This window comes from Lynx rufus, unplaced genomic scaffold (genome assembly GCF_022079265.1).
Source record: "Lynx rufus isolate CCGP_SWC_20201006 ecotype Redwood Valley unplaced genomic scaffold, mLynRuf1.p SCAF_1, whole genome shotgun sequence".
NCBI lineage: Eukaryota > Metazoa > Chordata > Mammalia > Carnivora > Felidae > Lynx > Lynx rufus.
The window spans coordinates 239090100-239113121 of record NW_025814823.1 but is presented as its reverse complement, the minus strand read 5'-3'; the positions used below and the strand labels follow the sequence as shown (position 1 = coordinate 239113121).

General features: G+C 65.0%; 1 protein-coding gene across 1 annotated transcript; it reads left to right on the top strand.

The window, feature by feature from the left end:
• Nucleotides 1-3050: 3050 nt before the first annotated feature.
• Nucleotides 3051-19126, top strand: SLC6A18 (solute carrier family 6 member 18). The gene is made up of 12 exons (XM_047094346.1): nucleotides 3051-3210; nucleotides 7313-7453; nucleotides 8205-8342; nucleotides 8807-9102; nucleotides 10543-10653; nucleotides 11408-11520; nucleotides 13966-14094; nucleotides 15633-15789; nucleotides 16167-16371; nucleotides 16716-16875; nucleotides 17956-18118; nucleotides 18956-19126. The coding sequence occupies exons 1-12, from the start codon at nucleotides 3051-3053 to the stop codon at nucleotides 19124-19126; spliced, it is 1944 nt and encodes a 647-aa protein (XP_046950302.1).
• Nucleotides 19127-23022: the final 3896 nt, after the last annotated feature.

Below are 23022 nucleotides of genomic sequence, written 5' to 3'. Positions count from 1 at the left end.
CATGTGTGTGCATGCACACGTGAACATATACACAAGTGCACGTATATACATGTGAGCGTGGGGGGGTGTATGTGAGCACGTGTGCATGCCTGTGTGTGTATATATGTTGAAATATGTGTGTGTACACGTGCATGAGTACGTGGTGGGCATGTGTATAATGTATTGTGTGCACGAGTATAAATACGTGCATACGTGTTTGCGTGCACACGCTCCGAGGACAGTCGGAGCTGCGGCGTCCTGGGGAGGCCGCGTCTGCACCGCTCGCCTGCGCCCCTCAGGACCGGCCTCGTTGCCACCCACCTTCACCTTGCTGTCGACCCTTGACCTAGGAGGTACCTGTGAGGTCGGGACACTGGTGCCCCACCTGAGGATGGCCCTCCTCAGGCCCGTTGGCTGTGAACCTGAGAAGACTCGGCTGGGTCCTTCGGAGGCCTGACCACGCCACTGCCCCACCCCCCCAAGCTCCGAGCTCTGGCAAAGTGCCAGCTCGGTGAATTCCAGCGAGTTCCAAGCCAGTTAATCATTGCTTCTGCCGCCGCAGGTAGATGAGCAGTTAGACGGAGCTCAGCTCGGCCCAGGCCGAGGCGGAAACCACCTTTGTGTTTTCCTTAAAAGGAAGTGAACCGCATGAACGCTAGCCAGGTGTTGGAAAGGCCGGTTATACGGTAACTCGGCCGTGGCCACCACGGTCGAGGACAGTCCACGGTCCCAAGCACGGCAAGGACCGGGAGGCCTAAGCGCTCGGTGCCACTCAGTGAAGTCGGGCTCTGGCTCTTCCCTCCCTGTCTCGTGAAGGTTGTTTTCTGGGATTCGACCCGCAGTCTCAGACAGTCACGTGGCACTTGGGGTGGTTTTCTTTTTTTTTTTTTTGAGACAGAGAGACAGAGCATGAACGGGGGAGGGGCAGAGAGAGAGGGAGACACAGAATCGGAAGCAGGCTCCAGGCTCTGAGCCATCAGCCCAGAGCCCGACGCGGGGCTCGAACCCACGGACCGTGAGACCGTGGCCTGAGCTGAAGTCGGACGCTTAACCGACTGAACCACCCAGGCGCCCCCTGGGGTGGTTTTCTTAATGGGCTGGTCGCCTCCACCCTCCACAGAAAAAGCCTGGAGACTTAAGTTAAACTGGACTTTCTGAGGATCCCCTGGGCAGGGGTGGGGACCTGGGTCCTGGCGCCGTGTCCCCCCCACCGGGACGTCCCTGTCCCGTCGCCTCCCATCTGGCGGTGACCACGGAGCGGAGCCCTGCAGCCCCCGCTACGAACCTGCAAACGTCGGGGCGTGTCCGGTCCTGTGCCGTCACCTGGGGAATCCTCGGGGCGGTGCGGGCGGCGGGCTTGCAGCCCCGCGTGCCGGGCCTTCCCGGGACCCCCGCCCCGCCCCGCTCCGGCCTCCACCCTCCCCTCGGCCTCTCCTCCCCGAAGCCTTCCCGCCCCCGCTGTGAGAACACAGTTGCAGTAACCGTCCGTGCGCTGCCCCCTGGGGCGTGTGGAGAGGATTCTGGGGCTGTGACCCGGGGGGGGATCATCCGGTCGTCCCACCCCCGGCCAGTGCCTCGCTCACAGACTCGGCGTCTCTGAAAGTTGGTGGAAGCGCAGGTCTCGTGGGCATCACGTGTACCGGTCTAAATAAATCGCCGTTTCGTATTCTCGGCCTAAACGTTGTCTGGAGGCAGAGGGATGAGCAGATGGCGGAGCCCCAGGCGCTCCGGGCGGCGTGGACTGCGGGTCTGGCGGGGGGCGCCACGTGGACGCCACGTCCACGTCGCTGTGTCCGCGGAGCCCGGGGCGTGGCGAGAGGCCCTGTGAAGGGCAGGCCGCGGCGCCCTGTGAGGTCAGAGGTCAGGTGGGCTGGGCGGGAGCTACACCCCCCCCTCGCCTTCTCACTCCCCCTCCCACCCAGAAAGGAGCCCCTGGAAGTGTGTCCACCAGGGTCCCCGCCTGTCCCGCAGGCGTCCACGGGGCGCCCACGGGTCCGGAGCCTCAGCGGGTGGCCCGGGCTGAGTCTGCTGCGCCTGCCCGTCCCCCTCGAGCCCACCGCGCGGGGCCCCCGGCCTGGCCGAGCCCACCCCTCCCCCGTGCTGTGGGCGTCACACCATCCCACCCGCTGCCTGCGGTGCCGGTGGGCGCTGGGAAGCAAGAGAAGCGCCTCCACCCCCGGCCCTGACCCCTGACACTCGCCCCCCTTGGGGAGTCCCTCTGGGACACGGGCGTGCAGGGGTGAGGTGGACCTTCAGCTCGTGTGCTCGTCCCCGGAAGAGGGACATGTGCCACCGGCCAGAAGTTTGCACTCAGTCTCCGGAAAATGAACGTGGCTTAGGAGTGGACAGGACACCAGAGGCCACCTGTTCCCTCCCTGGACGTTTGTCCCCCGTCTGCACGAAGACCACGCCCTTCTGCGTGGTGAACGCACTGTGCACCTCCACGGCCACCGTGAGGAGGACAGCCTGGTGGCCGTGCCCCCGATGGGCCGCCTGAGGTCACGGCCGCGTGGCGCAGGCCCGCCCCCAGGTCCCACACGCGGGTGCCGCTCACATAACCTTCTTGAGATGACGGTGCAGTGCAGAGGAGAGACGGGGCCGGGAAGGACCCTCAGGTGGCGGGCGTGTGCCGAGGTGACCGGCCAGCGTCCCACTGGGACTGGACAGGGTGTCTGCCATCGGGGGAAAGCGGGCGAGGGCGCGGGGCCTGGGCTCGGCCACTGCTCACGGCGACGTGTGAGGCTGCAACCGTGTCTCAATCAGTTGATGAGAAGGGCAATGATTTTCATAAAACAACCCAACGTGCCCCGGTGCTGGGGGCCTGCAGGTCCCCGACAGGGAGCAGGAAGCCCCTGAGGGCATGTTCTCGAGGTGGTGGCACACCAGCCGGGCAGGAGCCGGGGGGCGGGGGGGTGGGTGGTGGGCAGAGGCCGTGGGGTCAGGGAGCAACCGCCCGAGTTAGAGCAGGAGTCGGGCCCGAGTTACCAATTAACTGGCTCCACTGGTTTTCCTTTAAATAACACGGACATACGTGGGGTGTGAGGGGGACCGTGAGGGAGCGAGTGGCAGGCATGGCGTGCACCCTGGGCCCAGACCCACGCGGGGCCGGCGGCGGGCACGAGAGGCCCAGCTGGGACAACAGGCTGCAGTACCTCCTGAGTTGCATCGGCTTTGCCGTGGGCCTGGGCAACATCTGGAGGTTCCCGTACCTGTGCCAGACGTACGGGGGAGGTGAGCCGTGGGCTGGGCCTCCGGGCCCGTCCCCGGGGGGCATCCCGGCCCTCGAGGTCCAGTCCGAGGGCGTCTCGGCCTTACGGGACTCAGGGGTGCTTTCTGCACACCGCCCTCCCCCGAGTTCCCCTGAGGTTTGCAGGTGCGCGCTGGCCGGGCCGCCTACCGCCCGGCCTTTGCACGGCCAGACCGCCCTCATCTCTTCCCAAGTCCGAGGTGGTGTCAGGCAACCGCCCTGTCACCCAGGGCCCTCGGGAGCTGACACGGAACGTCGCCCGGGCCAGGCTGGTCCTTTTCTGGGGTCCCACCTTGGGCCCCGTCTGGTTTCGGTGCCAGGTCAACTTGCCCTCAAGCCTCCTTCTGCACCTATAAGACCCGAGGGCCCCCAACAGTCCCACGGGGCAATCTTCCTGGGTCCCCCAGGCGTCCAGTTGGCAATGTGGGGAGCGTCTCCTGCAGGGGAGATTCGTCGGCCCCCCCAGAAGAAATGGGAATCTGCACGGGTGACCCCACGCCACCCTTTTCCGATGGGGAGTCGTCCTTCCCGCTTTCAAGGGCACACAGTGGCCCCCCTGGCAGCGGTAGGCAGACAGTGGTCAGGCCATGGTGGGGGAATGTGGGTGGGGGTCTCCGGCAGCCGCGTGGCCGGGCCACCGTCTGGCATGGCTTCCCTGTTTATGAGGATACTGCTTCTGGAAGGTTTATTAGTTTTGTTCTGATTACCAGAAGCTGGAAGAGACCCTGTCCTGGAACCGCTGGCCCACAGGTGTTGGAGCTTCCGTGGGGGCGGGGGCGGGGGGGGGCGGGCGGGCGCCTGAGAGTAGAGGCTCCTTGGCACGGACCACGCAAAGCCCGGGGCGGAAGACCGGCTCGCTCCCTAGGCCCCCGTGCAGCCCCGTGCGCCATGTCGAGCCTACACAGACGGGAGCCCGTTGGCTCAGCGCTGCGACGTGCCGGGACCGTCCAGGGACGTACCTTCCGGAACCCTCATCGCCGCAGGCCATGCGCCGGGCTGCCTTCCCCGAGGGTTCAGGGTGTCTGAGTCCCCGGCACCTGGGCTCTAGGGGGTCCTGGGGTCTAAATGCTTCCTTTAGGCCCTATTTCCAGGTGTGAAAACTCTCGGTGAAATGTCGGGAAATACGTTTCAAAACTCCTACTTTTCCTGAACAAGGAACCCTCACGTGTGAGAATGCCCTATTTTGTCTCACTTTGGCCACTACTGATTATTTCGATAAGAAGATGTAAGTGATAAGCAGATAACAGATCACATTTTTATTTTGCAAGAACTCACGCTCCTGAGGCTGGGTACTTTCTCTCTCATTAGTGATTATTCAGGTCTGTAAAGGGCAACATCGTCACAGAATTGAGCAAAACCCTTGGGCGCACCTCCACGTGATTCTCTCACACCCACCCGGCTTCTTGGTGAGCGGTCAGCGCTTCCCAGCGAAAGGGACGTGGAACCCGCTAGTGGCCTCTTCGCGCACCTGCCGGGGTCTCGGGCTTCAGCCCAGGAACCCTTCTAACCGCGTCTGTGGCAACACAAGCGGGTGGCTCGTCTCGTAAGCGGTCCAGGATTTCCGCACTGCCGCGTTCCGGACTTCCGTTTCCGGAGGCTCCATCCAGGCGACAGAACCTTGCCCGGAAAGTCTCACGGAATTAATCACTGCGGTTGGCCGTCCCGTAGGGAGAGTCGCCAAGCTCCTCTCTTGCACTGGCTTCTGTGTTGGCTGTTGACCTCCCACGTGACCTTTATGGCCGGGTCGTCAACGCGCACGAGACTCTCAGGGCTTCGCAGGCATCGGGTGGGGTCTGGACTGCGTGGGGAAGGATTTCCCGCTGGCAACACCGCGTCAACCCTCCACACAGACAGCACATCACTCTCCTGTCTTCTCCTCTGTCCCCTGGCCGTTCTCTCCATCCTGATCTGCTGATTCTCAGCGGTGTGGGGCTCTGAACGCACGCGCCCTCTTTTCCTCCACCTGCTGAGCACGTGGGATGGGTGCACGTCGCCTCCGGCACCCTCACGTGGTGATGGCACCGGTGATGCACGGGGCTCTCCCAGACGCCCCGCGTGGGCACGTGAAGTGTGGTCTCAGCGGCCCCGGAGACCGGCGGGGACCAGACAAGAAAAGTTCCCGCTTCTCTCGAGCTCGGACGGCGGACGCGTGAGGGTGTTCGCCACGCCAACCGGTTCTCCGAGACTCGGCAGAATTTAACCCGTTTCCGCCGCATCTCCCTGAACTGAGCACAGACCCCTCAGGTCGAGGGCTCGGCCCACGGCACGGCCCCCAGCTCAGGATCGGACCTCAAGTGGCGGGTCCCCTGCTGACCCACAGCTCTTACCTGACTGTGCTACAAACTCAGGGCTGCGCCCAGCCCCACGTCAGGTTCACAGAACTGAAGAGAGCAGTTCGCTACTGTTACCAGATTTTTACAAGGAACACGGCTCAGGAGCCGCCAGACGGAAGGCGCGCACGGGGCCAGGTGTGGGGGTGACAGAGCTCCGGGCACAGCGCCCTCCCAGCACCGCCCGTGTTCACCGGCCTGGAAGCTCTCCAAACCGCGTGGCTCAGGGTCTCGTGGACATTCCGCTCGGAGGCACAGCCCGCCGAATCGCCAGCCTGGAGGTCTGGCGGGGCTCGAGTCCCACTCCTCTAAGCACATGCTTGGGTCCTCCTGGGACCAGCAGCCATCCCCCGACAGGCGCGGTTTTCACCTAAGCCGCGGTCGGCACGCTCTCCGGGTAGGGCTTACACGCCCCTCACGCACGGAGATGCCCCCTCCTAACCGCACGGTCTCTGTAATCACAGACCTGCTCTGTTTCTTCCCCCCCAAGCACGGCAGACTCAGCTGCACCAGCTTAGCTACGAAGACAAGCTCCCCTCCCCACCCGTCCCCGGCCCTGCCCCTCCTAGGTGCTCCCTGCCGGGCTGACCTCAGCCAGCCCCTGAGGCCCTGTCCCCTCCCCGCCCCTCCCCGGGGTGGCCACTGAGGCCGAGTGTCCTCAGAATTGTACTTTCCTGACCCTCCACCTGTTCGCTGCTACATGGACGACCCCAGCAAGCACTGTTTTGCCCCAAACACGGGAGCCCTGTGCAGAAGCTTATGTGGGCTGAGGGCTCTGTAGCCATGTAGCCCCGTCCGGGGCCCCAACTCCGTGTCAAAACGTCTGAAGGCGACCCAAGAGAGGAGGGGGAGGCCGGCAGACGATGAGGGCAAGCCCGCGGCTCATGGGGAGAGTCAGTCTCAGCCGAGCCAGGCAGACGCGGGGAGCACGGTCGCTGCCCTGCACCCATTTCGGCCAGTGTGGTTCCCTGGCGTTTCTGAGGCCTGTGCATGCAGGGGGGAGGAGTGGCTGTCAGTCCCGGAGCGTCTAAGGGCCAGTGTGTCCACGGACTGTGGTTACCTGGAAGAAAACGCGGCTCCCACCGTAGCGGGACCGGGACTCCCTCCCCCCGGCAGAATGAGAGCATCTCGGAGTCTAGCGGGATTCAGGGAACTGGCATCTCCCCACAGGAGCCCCCCCAGGTGACCAGGTCGGACCCCTCGGGGCTGTGGGCTCCAGGAGAGGCCGGGCGCCTCACTCCTCAACCCCGTGGCTTTTCCGCTCCTTCTACGGCTGGCTCACCGCGTGGAAAGGCATAGCTCCCCCAGCCACCCCAAGGGGTGCTCTTGGAGGCCCACCCCGTGTGGGTCCCCTTGGAGGCCTCTGGAGCCCCCGCCCCACACCTCCCGGCGCCCGGACAGGGAGCAGAGGCCCCGCTCGGCCCAAGGCGTGGAGAGACAGGTCCCAGCCCGTACTCAGGCGGGACGTCACCGTGCTCCAGCACTCCCCCAAGAGCACGGAGCAGCCCCACGTCACAGGAGGGCCCGCAACGGGGGTTCGGGGTGTCCCCGTAAGGACAAGACTGCCCTTTGTGGCGAGAAACCCTCCGCCACAGCGTCACGCGGTGGGACGTGTCGAGCAACTTCAAACGGTGGCAGAACCAGGGCCCGACGTGCGGGCCCGGGGCCCCTCTCAGGAGGCCGCGGGCACCTCTCCCCGAGCCCGAGGCCCCACCGGGCAGACAGTGACCCTCCGGCGACCACTGTGTCTTCGCAGGGGCCTTCCTCATCCCCTACTTCATCGCCCTGGTCCTCGAGGGAATCCCACTCTTCCACATCGAGCTGGCCGTCGGCCAGCACCTGCGGACAGGCAGCGTCGGGGTGTGGAAGGCCGTGTCGCCCTACCTGGGCGGAGTGGGTAGGCTGCCCCCACCCCTGCCCCCCCCCCCCGTGGCGGTTGGGAGGGCGGGAGACCGCGGGTCCCGCGGGAGCCCCATGTCAGCTCGTCACGCCAGGCCACGCTTGGTGGCTTCGCACCCGCCCCAAAGATGCCCTGATGTGATGGGGACGTGACCGGGCAGGACACGCACGCGGTGGCGCCCCTGTGAAGCTAGCTCCAGTCACGGTCTGAGGACGCCCATCCCAGGAGGCCGTTTTGTTCCCCCAAAGCCCAAGCGGGGACTCGGGTGCGGGGCGCCGTGTGGGGTGAGCCCAGAGAGCGCGAGGAGGAGGCAGGCAGCAGGCTGTCCCCGGTCACGTGGGTGTGTGTCCCACAGGCGCCGAGCCCACACATCCTGGGAGCTCCCGAGTGTCCGGGGAGGCCCCGGGCAGAGGAGAGGCCCGGGCCTGGGGTGCCTGTGAGGTGGGCGCTGCGGGGGTGGGGGGGCCGAGCGGCACCCCTGGGTCTGTGACACGACACCCCCCGCAAGGTGGCTACGGTGCCTCCTGACGGCCTCCCCGGGAGGCCAGCGGAAACGCAGACCGTAGTGCAGCTGAGGGCGGTGCCACGTGGCCGCGAAAACGGCGTGTGGCCCCCGAGTGCGTGCGGCCAGAGGCAGGCCAGAGGCAGGCCAGCGACGGGGAGGGCAGCGGGAGGCCTTGGGGACGGCAGGGAGCAGGAGCGGGGTGGCCGGGACCCCGGCGAGGCGCCGACTGTCGCCCGTCCGCAGGGCTGGGCTGCCTCACCGTGTGCTTTCTGGTCAGCCTGTACTACAACATCGTCCTGACGTGGGTGCTGTGGTATTTCCTCAACTCCTTCCAGAACCCGCTCCCCTGGGGCTCGTGCCCGCTGGACCTCAACCGCACAGGTAGTGCTGAGGGCTGGGAGGCTCAGTGCCCTGGCTCCCAGGGGCCCCGCACGGGCTCCCCGAAGCATCACATTTGAAAACCCGTTCTCACCCCACTGACTCCGACCCCTGATGGACCCGGGGCCCCCAGGGACCCCTGTACTCACAGCACAGCTTCGTGCTTGCCCGGCGACGGGAGCGTGAGTGGCTGTCACCTCGGCTCTTGCTGACTTAAGTCCAGACCTGGGCCAAGCGCTCCGTCGGGGGACACTGTCAAAGCTGTCTTCCAGTTGGCTTGCCCAGCTGTGCTAACTCCCTTCCTGCCTCTGCTGATACTAACTTGAGTTCGGCACGTTCTGAACAAGGCCAGCCTGGGCGGGGGGCAAGTCTGGGCCCTGGAGCTTCCCGGGTCAGCCCTCTAGGCCTCAGCTGGACACCCTGGGCAGCAGAGGGCACGGGTCTCACCTGCTGTGCCTGGTGCTCAGCCAGCAGCCCCAGGACAATTATCTACGAACTGCACCCCCGGGCGGAGGCCTGCGGAGCCCGGATCCGGGCCCGAGCCCCGTGGCCAGCCCTTGACGGGCCCTCCCGGGTTCCAGGGTTCGAGGCAGAGTGCCAGGCCAGCAGCCCCGTGAGCTACTTCTGGTACCGGCAGACGCTGAACGTCACGGCCGACATCAGCGACAGCGGCTCCATCCAGTGGCGGCTGCTGGCCTGCTTGGCCGCGTCCTGGGCCGTCGTGTACCTGTGTGTCATCAGAGGCATCGAATCCACGGGGAAGGTGAGCCCCTGGGGCGGACCCCACTGCCCAGCTCCCTTCCGCTCAGTGTTTGCTGGGAGGCTGTGCTGGGAGGGTGCAGATGTGAGGACCCTGCGCCGCTCTGTGAACGTGGCAGGTGTTTCCCTTTCTCCTTTTAACCTGTTCGGGTCTCTACGTGTCAGGTGTGTTTCTTGTCGACACACCCGGTTCGGGTCTTGCTTTTTTTCCTGGGCTGGCAGTCCCTGCCCTTGTTTGGCTGTTCAGACCATCTGCGTTTGGTGCGACTCTGAATCTGGTCTCAGCCCGCCATCCTGTGTCCCGCGGGTCCCCTCCGTTCTCCGTCCCCGCTACTCCCAGTCCCCGGGTATTTCTGGTGACGCCCGTCCACGTCCTGTGCCAGCTTCTCAGCGGCGACCGTTCAGTCTCAGGGATGGATTCGGGGATTCGGGGCTCGGCCATCAGTCCCTCTGGGAGCGATGCTGCCCACCGAGTGAGGCAGGGGCCCTCGCTCCCGCTGCACTGCCCCCTCCGCTTTCCCCCGACTGGCGCACATTTCACAAACACTGGTGTGAGCAGCGGGTGCGTGGCTGGCACATTTGTGTTCAACAGCGTACCGTCTTGTAGCGATAGTTACGTGGTTCCTGAGCAGAGAGGACCCAGGGGGGCCCGGGCCCGGGCCCACGAGCCCCCCTCGGGCGTGCACCCTCTCTTCTCCGGGGACACGGACAGGCCCGGGGCTTCACACATCCCCCCTCACAACGCCAGCAACGCGGCTCCCGGCACACAGCTGTGCCCTCTCACACAGATCCTGGCGTGTGCACGTGCCTGCACACTTACTGTCGGGTGTGAGCATTATAGTTGCTCTCACGTGAGCATCTTCATGACTTAGAGGACCGGAATGACTGAATTAGACCAAAGCAACCGTGAGGCCCAACAAGCCAGCCAGAAACTCCAAATGACCCTGCGGCAGACGCCCTAGAGAGGCACCCGGGCGACTCCCCAGTCAGTCTGTGCTCGGGGACCTGGGGGCGGTGGGGAGGGAAGACCATCCGTCGTCTGCGGATTCCTTCTGTGTGGACCCCTGACCACACCTGACGGGGCCCTGGTCCTAGGCTGGGGAAAGGGGTGCGGGTGGGTGTGTGGTCCCTGCAAAGTGGCCACGTGTGGGCACCGGGGGCGGGGGGAGGAGGGAGGCCCACCTGCCCCGTGGGGACCGTGCCCACCCACAGACACAAGGGCGTATGTGAACCCACGTGTGACCGTCCCCGTGAGCCCCCAACCCTCAGAGACTGACTGGGGCCCACACCCCCAGGCCCCGGGCTGCTGGCCGCCTCCCCCCAGCCCGAATCCCGGATGAGAGACGGGAGCCTGGCCACTGAGGCGTTCACGTCACGTCTGCCTCTTAAAGGTTTTGTACCGAACAGATACCGTTGCAAAGTCTAACGATTTTTTTCTCTTAAGGTAATTTATTTCACAGCCCTGTTCCCTTACCTGGTCCTGACAATCTTCCTTATCAGAGGACTCAGCCTGCCCGGGGCGGTCAAAGGGTTAACGTACCTGTTCACGCCAGATGTAAGTTGGTCCGAACTGAAGTCTGGGCTCCTGGAAACACCTGAGTCAGACCCAGAGCCCAGCCCAGCTCACTCCATCCCCTGGCCATGTGCATGGCCGTGAGCCACAGGCCAGGGCACCCGGGGCCGTGTGGGGGTGAGGGCGGGGGGGATGCTATGGGGTCTCAGGGAGGAGGGTAGGGTCAGAGTGCAGGGAGCAGACGGAGGGCTTGGTTCGTGACACGTGGACTTTGGTGCCTGAGGGATGTTGCGGGTGGGGTTCAGAGGAGAAGCCGGCCGGGGCCCCGGACGTCCCACCCCTAGTGCCCAGACCCCCCCACCTCCAAGGGCTTCTCCCGCTGCGTGCACCCCGCCAGGTGAAGGGCCGCAGCCCGCACCCTCCTAGACCACCCCACGCTCTGTGGGCCCCCGGCGTCCCCTGGGAGTTTCCGGGGGCCGCACAGGGTGTGGGCTCGGCCTGCCCGTCCCGTCCCCCGCAGCAGAAACACCAGGGAGCGCGTGCACGTGTTGCTGCCGGGGCCCTTCAGTCGCTCAGAGCCCCCACGTCTTCGAGGAGCGGAGGAAGCACGCCCGCGTCTTGTCACTGGGACCTCAGCCCTGAGAGGCCTGTCGGCCGCGTTCTCAGGGCCCGTGTGCCCCACGCAGATGGGAGCCGTGGGTTTATTTAACATGTCCCGTTTGGGACATCCGGGGCTGCGGGCTCCCCGGTCAGTGTGGCCCGTCTGCTGCACGACGGGGTCCCCCTGTCTTTCCAGGTGCGGATTCTCCTGAGCCCCCGCGTGTGGCTGGATGCAGCCACACAGATATTCTTTTCCCTGTCCCTGGCCTTCGGAGGACACATCGCTTTTGCGAGTTACAACCCGCACAGGTAGGGGCCGGACTCAGGGCGGGTTCCGGGCCTCCTGTCCCCAAGCTCCTGGGAGCAGCACAGAGCGCCCGCGTCGGGACACCCTGCGCAGGGGGAGGGTGAACTGCTGTGAACCTGTGATAAGAAGGGACTCGTGGGGATTCTACCAGTTACTCGGCCATCCCCTGAGGGCTGGGGGTTAGGGCCCCTACGGCAGCTTCTGGCGTGTTCCGGAGGAAGAGTGCCGGATAATCAATCCCAGGAACAAGGCCGTAACGGAGGCTGACGCCAACGGGACCATGTGTGTGTGCCATGCACAAGGCCAGAAAAGCAGAAATGCAGTGTGTGTCAGCCTCCCTGGTCACTGCTCACTCTCCCACCTCGTGGGGGAGACCCGAGCCGCTCGGTCACTAACGCACCATCCGCCGTGTCGTCAACCAGGCCACCGCCACACGAACATGGTTCTACGCGGTGGCCAGAACCTCTCCCCTCAGAGGCGCAGGGGTGGGGATGCGGGTGCTGGGCCTGGGTGCTTCGCACGACTGCCCCTGACAAGTGGCCGCCCCAGCCTGCTCCAAGGGGCTCGGGTGCTCTCTCACACGGAGACCATCTCAGCAAGGCTGCTCCATGGTGCCTGTGTCATCCTCGGCGACCTGTGCCCAGGCCTTGGGGGCAGGGTGGGGGCTGAGGGCTTTAGCCAGTCCACGGCCCCGAGTTGGGGTGGGTGCGTGGCAGGGAGGCTTTTGGGGAGGGGCTTAGCAGGGAGGGGGTCAGCGGGGAGGTGTGGTCAGGGAGGGGTCAGTGGGGAAGGGGTCAGCAGGGAGGGGTCAGTGGGAGGGGTCAGCAGGGAAGGATCAGTGGGAGGGATCAGCAGGGAGGTGTGGGCAGGGAAGGGGTCAGCGGGGAAGGGTCAGTGGGGAGGGGCTCAGTGGGGAGGTGTGGTCAGGGAGGGGTCAGTGAGGAAGGGTCAATGGGAAGGGGGTCAGCAGGGAGGTGTGGTCAGGGAGGGGTCAGCAGGGTGGTGTGGTCAGGGAGGGGTCAGTGAGGAAGGGTCAATGGGAGGGGGTCAGCAGGGAGGTGTGGTCAGGGAGGGGTCAGCGGGGAGGTGTGGGCAGGGAGGGGGATCAGTGGGGAAGGGTCAGTGGGGAGGGGCTCAGCGGGGAGGTGTAGTCAGGGCGGGGTCAATGGGGAGGGGTCAGTGGGAGGGATTAGCAGGGAGGTGTGGTCAGGGAGGGGTCAGTGAGGAAGGGTCAATGGGAGGGGGTCAGCAGGGAGGTGTGGTCAGGGAGGGGTCAGCAGGGAGGTGTGGGCAGGGAGGGGATCAGTGGGGAAGGGTCAGTGGGGAGGGGCTCAGCGGGGAGGTGTGGGCAGGGAGGGGTCAGTGGGAGGGATTAGCAGGGAGGTGTGGTCAGGGAGGGGTCAGTGGGGAGGGGCTCAGTGGGGAGGTGTGGTCAGGGAGGGGTCAGTGAGGAAGGGTCAATGGGAGGGGGTCAGCAGGGAGGTGTGGTCAGGGAGGGGTCAGCAGGGAGGTGTGGGCAGGGAGGGGGATCAGTGGGGAAGGGTCAGTGGGGAGGGGCTCAGCGGGGAGGTGTGGGCAGGGAGGGGTCAGTGGGAGGGATTAGCAGGGAGGTGTGGCAGGGAAGGGGTCAGCGGGGAAGGGTCAGTGGGGAGGGGCTCAGTGGGGAGGTGTAGTCAGGGAGGGGTCAGCAGGGAGGTGTGGTCAGGGAGGGGTCAGCAGGGAGGTGTGGTCAGGGAGGGGTCAGTGGGGAAGGGGTCAGCAGGGAGGGGCCAGTGGGAGGGGTCAGCAGGGAAGGATCAGTGGGAGGGATCAGCAGGGAGGTGTGGGCAGGGAAGGGGTCAGCGGGGAAGGGTCAGTGGGGAGGGGCTCAGTGGGGAGGTGTGGTCAGGGAGGGGTCAGTGAGGAAGGGTCAATGGGAAGGGGGTCAGCAGGGAGGTGTGGTCAGGGAGGGGTCAGCAGGGAGGTGTGGGCAGGGAGGGGATCAGTGGGGAAGGGTCAGTGGGGAGGGGCTCAGCGGGGAGGTGTGGGCAGGGAGGGGTCAGTGGGAGGGATTAGCAGGGAGGTGTGGTCAGGGAGGGGTCAGTGGGGAGGGGCTCAGCGGGGAGGTGTGGGCAGGGAGGGGTCAGTGGGAGGGATTAGCAGGGAGGTGTGGTCAGGGAGGGGTCAGTGGGGAGGGGCTCAGCGGGGAGGGTTGGTCAGGGAGGGGTCAGTGAGGAAGGGTCAATGGGAGGGGGTCAGCAGGGAGGTGTGGTCAGGGAGGGGTCAGCAGGGAGGTGTGGGCAGGGAGGGGGTCAGTGGGGAGGGGTCTGAGCCAGTCCGGAGACCGTCGGGAACAGCGCCGGCGCTCAGGGCCGCCGGCATACCAGCTCCGTGTGCAGGGTGGGGCATGGGGGGGTGTGTGCGTAGTGGCCCGGAGCACAGCGGCACAATGTGCGTGTGTCCGCCAGGAACAACTGTGAGAAGGACGCAGTGATCATCTCCCTGGTCAACAGCCTGACCTCCCTCTACTCGTCCATTGCTATGTTTTCCGTTCTGGGATTCAAGGCGGCCAATGACCATGGGCGTTGCCTGGACAGGTGAGCACGGTGCCCGTGGTGGCTCTGAGGGTGAGGTGTCCGCGGAGCACAGGGCCCCACAAAACCACCCTTATATCCCTAGGGAGTGAGGTGGAGAGTCCCCAGAAGCCCGCGTCCACCCGCAGCCTGGAACGTGACCTGATGCGGACGTGGGGTCTCTGGCAGATGTGGGTTAAGATGAGGTCATGCTGAGTGAGGACCTGACCCAGTGAGCGGGCTCCTCATGAGAGACAGGCAGGGGCATGCGTGTGTGCACACACGCGTGAACACGCACACGCAGGAGGCCGTGTGATGAGAGAGACAGGGGTTGGAGGGACGCGGCCACAAGCCCAGGGACGCCTGGGGCACCAGGGGCTGGAAGAAGCGGGAAGGACCCTCCCCTGGAGCCTCAGGACCTAGCGCAGCCCTGCCCGCACCCCTACCTGGGACTTCCGGCCTCAGAGCTGGGGGAGGATGAATGTTGCTCCGAGGCCGTCTGTGGCCATTTGCCACAACAGCCCAGGACATGGAGGCGGTCGGGATGACCTCACATTTGGAGCTACTGCATCGACGGCCCAGCTGTGCCAAGACGGCTGATTCTAGCTTGCAGACGGCGGTGGCTCACCCGCCAGAAACCGGAGCGGAGCAGAGGCACACCCTGTACCAGCTGCCAAGCGCCCACGGCGCCCAGAGTGGCCCCACGACCAGGCCCCTGTCCACAGCGCCACCTGTTCTGACCACGCTCGGGCCACGCTGAGGGCAGAGGGGGAGACAGAGCGGCTGCGCCACGGGCAGCCTGAGCTTGGGCACAGCGGGGTGCGTGCACCCTGAGGAATGTTCCAGAGGCTGCAGCGCCCACACGGTGAACAGCGTGACCCCCAGTGGGGGCCGGGGGGGGGGTCAGTCCTTCCAGCTGTTTCCACGGAGCACTGTGAACGAGTGTCGGTCCGTGGACACTGCCCAGGGTGGCGGCAGTGACTCCGGCAGGGCTGACGAGGCTCCCCTGTGCGCCCGGCTCGGCCGCCTGGCACGTGGGACACCAGACAGCACTGGAGCGCCGCACTCGGGGGACATTTTAAATAGCAAATCACCGGCAAAGAGCACAAAAGCGCGATCACAGCGGCGCTGAGCGGACCGTGAAGGTGTTCGCGGGAGGCAGGGCGTCGGTGCAACTCTGGGCCCGGCCGCTGCCAACCCCAGAAGCAGCACCGGTCCTAACGTCAGGGTCACGGACGCACACGGCAAGTGGGCAGATCGAAACGCCCGGGGACGCCCACTGGCCTGTGCGTGAGCCGCCAGCCTTGAAGACCGGGAGCGACTGACGGAGGCAGCAGGCGGCCGGAAAGCAGGGGCCCCGGTTCTTCCTGAAACACTTCCAGGGCGCCGCCCCGGGGCCCAGGTCGAGGAGGCCAGGGTGCTGCCACCACCCCACTGCGGCCCTTGGGGAGCGTCCCCGCGGGCCCGGTCCCTCAGCACCCCCTGCGAGTGCTGCTGTCCTCCCGGGTGCTTCCGGGGTGCAGGGCGCCCAGCCCATCGTGCGCCGGCCTCTGTCTCTGCAGAAACATCCTCCGGCTCATCAACGCGTTCGAGCTCCCGGACCAGAGCGTCAACAGGGACGACTATGCTGCCGTCCTCACGCACCTGAACGCCACCCAGCCCGAGACGGTGGCCCGGCTCTGCCTGGAGACCTGCCGCCTGGAAGACTTTCTGGACAAGGTACCTGAGGGGCCGCAAACCTTCTCCACAGGCCTGGCCCAGACCGGCCTGCGGGCTGTGGCTAAAGGACACTGGGCCGACCCCGTGCCTCGGCCAGGCTTGGCTTCCAGAGCGCCTGTGGCCTCAGATGCAGTGTGTCCGGCGGGGGCAGCAGGCTGGGGTGGGCCGTCAGAAGGCGGGTTCTTGGGGCAGCTGACGGGCACCTGAGCCCAACGTCCCGGGGCCCGCGGTCACCCGCTGGCTGCGAGGTGTTAAAGGGGAAGGGGTTCTGTCCCCTCGGGGCACAGCTGTGGCTGGTCCTGCGGCCAGAAAGGGCGGGGCCGCTGTCGGTCACCACGGTGTGTCACCTGGGGCTTGTTGGCGCACGTGCACTGCAGAGCGCCTCCGGCACGGGGCTGCCCTTCATCATCTTCACGGAAGCCATCCTCCACATGCCGGGGGCCCCCGCCTGGGCCGTGCTCTTCTTTGGGATGCTGTTCACCTTGGGCCTGTCGTCCATGTTCGGGAACATGGAGGGCATCATTACGCCACTCCTGGATATGGGGGTCACGCACAGATTCATCCCCAAGGAGGTCCTGACCGGTGAGTGGACGGGCCCATCCCCTGTCCTCCCACCCGCCGTCCCGATACCCTTCGTCCACGGAGGCTCTGGGGCTGTGGCCCGGTCCTGGGGGAAGGCTGGGTCTGGCTCGTCACCCCTCAGGGCCGGTCTCGGTGGCTCTCTCCCTGACCCAACAGCCCACGAGGGCCAGCACAGGAGAGCAGGGGGTCGGGCAGGCGCAGACCGGCCCCCCCACCCCCGACCGAGCCTCCATCCCGTGCCCTCCTGTCTCTGGCCACGGCGCAGGGCGGCGGCGGGAGGAGCGGACGAGGAGGGGGGCGCGCGGGCCGGGGGCCGCTCAGACCAGGGGGCCCCGTTCCCCCAGGGCTGGCCTGCCTGGTCTGCTTCCTCTTGGCGATCTGCTTCACGCTGCAGTCGGGAAACTACTGGCTGGAGATTTTCGACAACTATGCTGCGCCTCTGAACCTCATGGTCTTTGCGTTCTTTGAAGTGGTCGGGGTGGCTTACGTTTACGGGGTGCGGCGGTGAGTGAGCCGCCCCTCGGGGCCCCGCCCTCTGCTCCCCGCGCCCCTGAGGGCACGGCGTCGGGGCATCCAGCAGCTGGTCTCCCGGGCAGCACAGGACGGGGCGGGACCGCCTGAGCCTCTCCCCAAAACAAACGGGGCGGCTCCCAGAGCTCCCAAGAAGCGCCCTGGGGGCCCTGCTCCACCTGGCTGCGTGGCCTTCGACCTTCTGCGGGGCGGGGGGCCGTGGTGGTGGCAAGATGGCTGGTCTCCAACCAGGCAGGTCAGGTTGCTAAGGTCGCCCCCATCCCAGAGGCCTCTGAGAACGCCCCTCTCGGTCCCGCCCATCCCGCCCGCGTCGGCCCACTGCACACCTGCGCTCACACCTGTCACACCTGTCCCCACATCCGTGCCCATCTGTCCCACTTGTGCTCACACTTGTACTCGCACCTATACTCACACCTGTCAGTCTCACCTATCACACACCTGCTGCCCCAACCATAGCCCTGCTCAGATGGTCCCAGCAGTTGTGACCTCTGTCCTTGTTCCTCAAGGGGTCCCGGGAGGCCCTGCATGCCAGGGCCTTCATCGCTACTCTGTGGGTACAGGGGCCAGAGGTCTCGTCCCAAGGAGGGCCGCTGGCCACCTAGAGAGGCAGGAGCGGGGCTGGCCCACAACGTGGGGAGACATGGTGAGCCCTGGGTACAACCAGCCATGGGGTCTCAGGACGGCTGGGGCCCGTCGGGGCTCCACTGCCCACACTGTCTCTCGGCAGCTGGAGCCTCCCTCAGGGGGAGGTCCACGGGGCCTGCCCGGGGCAACTTACTAGGGCCCGGGCCGGCCTCCTCCTTGGGGTTGGCAGAGGCTGGGAGGCCCCAGGAGGCCCGCCTGTCCAGCCCTCTCCCCTGACTGGTCGATCTGATTGCTCGGACCTTTTCCACGCAGGCCTGGGGGGGGGTGGGGTGAGTCCCCGTCAGGACCCGAGAGTGCTGCCCCAGCTGGCGGCGGCTCAGAAAGTTCAGCGCGGAGGTGGGGGACGGCCCCGTGGGCCACATCTCAGTAGCCCTGTGAGTGAGCCCGAGCCCGGCGTCCCTGTGGCAGGTTCAGTGATGACGTAGAGAGCATGACGGGGAGGCGGCCCGGCCTCTACTGGCAGGTGACCTGGAAGGTTGTCAGCCCGCTGCTACTGCTCACCATCTTTGTGGCCTACGTTGTCACCCTGGCCCGGACGCCGCTCAGCTACAAGGCCTGGGACACCCAATACGTACGTCCTCTGGGGGGCCTGGCCTGGCCCTTCCCCGGTGCTGCCCTATGTGACCCTGTGGGCCGCCTTTGCCGAGACCCTAGGCTGCCGGAACTCCAGCGTCCCACGGGGCGTCAGAGCTGACTCTGGCAGGGGCCGTGGGCCCCGGTCGGTGGTGGGGGGACCAGAGCAACCCTCAGATCCTGGAGCGGCTCACGCAGGGACGTGGCCTTGAGCCACCCCTCGCACACACCTTGGGGCTGGCCCACGGATGCCCACTCCTGGTCCGAGTTGAAGGAAGGTGTGCAGGATGCGTGTCACTGAGCTGCCACCAAGCCGCGTGAGGACAGGAGCATAGGTCACTCCCTGGGGCCAGCCCTTGTCCCCTGGGCTGCACTCGGAGCTGTGACGCCCTGACCGGCCACCACCTCTGGCCCCTCAAAACTTCGTCTGTGCTGCAGCGTCTTCTCCCCAGTGTGACATTGCCAGACACTGCAGAAGGAGCAGTGGCACATTTGTCAAGAATTTTCACGAATTTTGCCCTATCAGATTCACACGCTAGTGCCTCACGTTGGCCTCAAAAGAGGTGCCTCAAGTCAGGTGGGCGGTGTTGCCCCGCCTTACAGAGAAGGGAGCAGGGGGCGGGGGGGGGGGCACAGGGTCCGCCCGCGTCCAGCAGGTCGGGCTGGAGCAGCCCCTCGGGCCGGTGGGAGGCTCTCTGCAGGGCACAGTGTCCCGAACCCCAGACCCCCAATCCCCACGAGGCTTCAGGGCCCCGTACCGCCCCCCTCCCCCGGAGAAGATGCAGGGCGAGGCCGCCCCACACCGCTCAGTCACCGTGGCCGCGTGTCCCTCTAGGTGCGGTTCCCGTCGCGGCAGAAGAAGTCCTACCCGGGCTGGGTGCAGGCCGCCTGTGTCCTCCTGTGCTTCCTGCCTATACTGTGGGTCCCGGCCGTGGCACTGGCCCAGCTGCTCGCTGCACACAGACGGAAGAAGGATACCGGGCGGGACAGGTGCCCGAAGCTGTAGGGTGGAGGGGCCTGCTGAGGGCTGGGCAGGGGGTGGCGGGGAGGGCCAGCCCGTGTGCCACGTGCTCACATTACACCTGCCCCGATCCTGAGGCCTGTGGTTGCTGCTTCCCAACACCGTCGCGCTCCCCAGACCCTGCTCTGGGTACAGCCTGCCTCCATCCCCATGGTCCACACTGTCCTCCAAATGGGAGAGAGCCTGGTGTCCAGCTCCTGGGGCCCTGCCACCTGGGTGGCCAGACGCTGAGCCCAGCAAGTGCATCCACGGGCAGAAGGACGGGCGGGGTGGGGGGGGGTTGCTGTGCAGACATCTCAGGGCCTGTGCAGCCGAGGGCCTGGCACCGTAAGAGTTGAGGGAGCCCGAAGGGTGACCTCCAAGGAAAAGTGGAGGCTGTCCCCATGGTGAGCTTGAAGCGAAGCCTTCGCCCACAGAAGCCCCTTTCTGTGCCTGGAGCACTTGGGTCGTGCGTGGGCAGAGTCTGCTATGACCGACGTGCGGGGAGCCCTTGCAGAGCGATGGCCCAGCCACTCCCATCCCAGGATGGGTCCTCCCTGCGTGAGCACAGGCAAGGGCTGGGGTCTGGCTGGAGCCACAGCCAGCGCCAGCGAGTGCTGGCCGCTCTCCCGACCTTCTTTCTGAGAAACACTACCTTTGTCCTTTAAACACTTTCTCAGAGACTCGAATATGTGTTAAGAAGGAACAGAAACAGGTTCCTACCGTTTCCAGAGGAGAGTGGCACCACTCACTGCACACCACGCCTCCTGCAGCCTCCGTGCAGGGGCGCCTCCTCATTTCTCAGCTCCAGCGTGCTCACCACCTCCACCGGCCCTCCCGTGCCCCCCTTCCTCCAACCCCTTCCTTCCATCCATCTATCCATTTCCTCCCTCCCTCCCCCATCTCTGTCCTTCCATTCTTATTTTTTTAAATATTTACTTGTTTATTTTTGAGAGAGAGAGAGTGAGAGCAGGGGAGGGGCAGAGAGGGAGGGAGAGAGAGAATCCCAAGCGGGCTCCTCGCTCAGCATGGAACCCAACACAGAGTTGGAGGAAGGGGTGCACAGGAGGGCACAGGACCCTGGGATTAAGACCTGAGCTGAGATCAAGAATCAGATGTCTAGCCCACTGAGCCACCCAGGTCCTTCCTCCCTCCATTCTTCTATCCATCCAGTTCCTCCCTCGCTCCCTCCATCCATTTCCTTCCTCTCCTCCTCCTCCCCTCTCTCTCCCCTCTGACAACACTGTGAACCAGGCATCAGATCTAAGGAGGTGGGCCCCGACACACAGGCTTGCTGTGTGACTTTGCCACAGGAGACCACGGATGGCCTTCCTGTTGCTGGGCAGGACAAACGCTGTCCGGGGTGCTGAAAAGTCCCGGCCGACAAAGTCTCTTGGAGGGTCACAGGACGCCTGTCGCGGCTGCTCTTGCCCCCTCCCCCACTCCCAAGTGGAGCTGAGTATTACAAAGGATTTAACTCCAGAGTGCCCCCCCCGAAATGTGCCCCAAGTCCCACGGGCAGCTCTGCGCCTTGGCCCCCATGCTGCAATCCTGGGCTCGTGGCCCCTTCCTGCCTCGACAAGCCAGTGAGGTCAGCGAGTCTTTTCCCCCCGCGTTTCTCCGTCCTCCTTTCACCCTGTGATCTCCCTGGGTGCACCTGGGTAATTCAGGATGATCTCCCCATCTTGAGGTCAACTGATAAGCTACCTAATCCCACCTGCACACATAATTCCCCTTTGCCATGTCACACAACACTTGCAGGTTCTGGGGTTAGGAAGTAGGTGCTCTTGGGGGGGCACTACTCCACCTCCTACAGTGCCTGGGCAATTCTGAGGGCACCCAGGTTTGGGAAGCCCTTTACTCTACAGTGTCCTCCATAGGAGAGTATCCACGTGGCCAGGTGCCAAGCACGCACCCAGGGGTATGGCAGTTGAGGGAGGGGCGGGAACCGGGGCTCAAGGGGTAAACCACTCAGTGCTTCGGGGGTCCTGGGGACACCATCTATGTCTCCTCTTGAGCTACTCACCTTGAACTCACCTACTGCACACACGTTTGCAGGGTGCATGAGTGAAAGAGCTTCTCTACATGCAGCTTAGATCTAAGGAAGGCCAGAAAACTGAATCCCTTTGCCTTTTACAAATCCTACTTCCACGTTTCACCTGGAGGAGGTCTGGCAGTGCGCACGGTGGCTTTCGAAAGAGGAAAACCAGGAAGTTTCAGTGACTGAGCCTGACCAAGCACATGCCTTTTCAAGGGTTTAACACTTCAAAACAGATTCGTGATCCTGAGCCAAATGCCGACAAAATACCTGTACCAGAAGACTCTGGTGTGTGTAGAGGATGAGTGGGTGCCGTCTTGGGTCTGGTCTGTGACGGAAACGTCAGAACCGGGCCCCTGGCACGTGAGTGGGTGGGGGCCGGCGGCGGGTGCCCAGACGCCCGGTGAGGGGTCCTGGGGGCGTCCCCCGTGTCGGGCAGTCTGTCCTCCCTGTGTTTACAAAGCAAGGGCACCACGGGGCTGGCCGGGGGGGGGGGTTGGGTGGGGCTCAGTTCTGCACTGCTCACCTCCGGTGCGCTGACGACGTCCTCCCTGGACTTGGGTCGGCCATAAACGTGTCAGCTCGGTCACCTGGATACTCAGCCTGGCAGCGGCCATAAAGACAACACCCATAAACCCCAACAGGAGACACATTCGCGCCCGGATAACTTGGGCTGCATTAGCACCGACCCCGTCCAAGGTCCAGTTGATGGTATCCCACCACATCTGCCATGTGGCCCCGTCAGGGACACCCTGGAAGAAAGCCTTGGGAACTGCTCGTTTATGGGTATTCCCACTGCCGCGGGGGACAGGGCAGAGAGCCAGCTCCCTGGTGGGGCCCTTTCTTCACAGGCTATGCCCCCTTTGAGCTACCCTCTGCGCAATCCTTCCAGCTTTTTCCATCTGTTCAAGGACGTTTGTCCAGCACCCTGCATAGCCCCACATGCACAGCACAGCCCCCGCCTGGGGGTCTGCAAGGGCACGTGAGTGTCTCCCACACGTGGGCTCATCCTTAATGGACGGGAAGCAGGGCACCCTGAGAAAGCCCACAGCCCCAAGGACAGCACATCCTTTCCTGGGGCACCTCCCAGGGGTAGTGAGCCCGGGGTGGCCTATTGGGTGAGGGTCTGACTAGGGAGGCCAAGGGGCCGGGGCGGGGCTCCTGACCCTCTACTTTCTATGAGGCCTCTCCAGGACCTCTGGTCACTTCCCCGATGGCCTCAGCTGCGTCCCCCAGGACCTTGCCCTCTACACACCTCCAAACTCCTAACCCTGACCTTGGAGCCACACTGCCTGCTCTGCCCCGGGGGGCCACTCACTGCTTAAAAGATGGCCCCACCCACCCTGAAGTGGTTCTCAGCATGGGGTCCCCCATGGCACCAGCCTCATTTAGAACTCCATAAAGGTGCAAATCCCAGGCCTTCCCCAGATTTGCTGAATCAGAAAGTTGGGGTGGGGAATGCCTGTGTGCAGTCACACCCCCAGGACATCTACCACCTCACCTCCCCGGGTCACCTCTAACTGCTCTGCCTCCCCCAAAAGGTTGTCTGGGGCACCCTGCTGCTGTCCAGCCGGGGAGGCCCGCAGGGGTGTGAGCAGGATCCCCTATGGAGTTCTCACCCTCGGGGACCCCGCTCAGGCAGCCCAACCTGCAAAGCCATACGCAGGACACCTGTTCCCAGGCCCCCGTGCTGCTGGCCGATGGTCTGCTCTACACGAGCACGGACAGTCCGGCTAAACCGATGTGACCGTACACGAACTAAGGAGCCCCACGGCGGTCAGGATGTGCAAATGGGAGAGTGACAGAGGGGACAGACGAGGGCAGGCACACAGGCACATCCACTGGCCCAGGTCCAGAACACAGG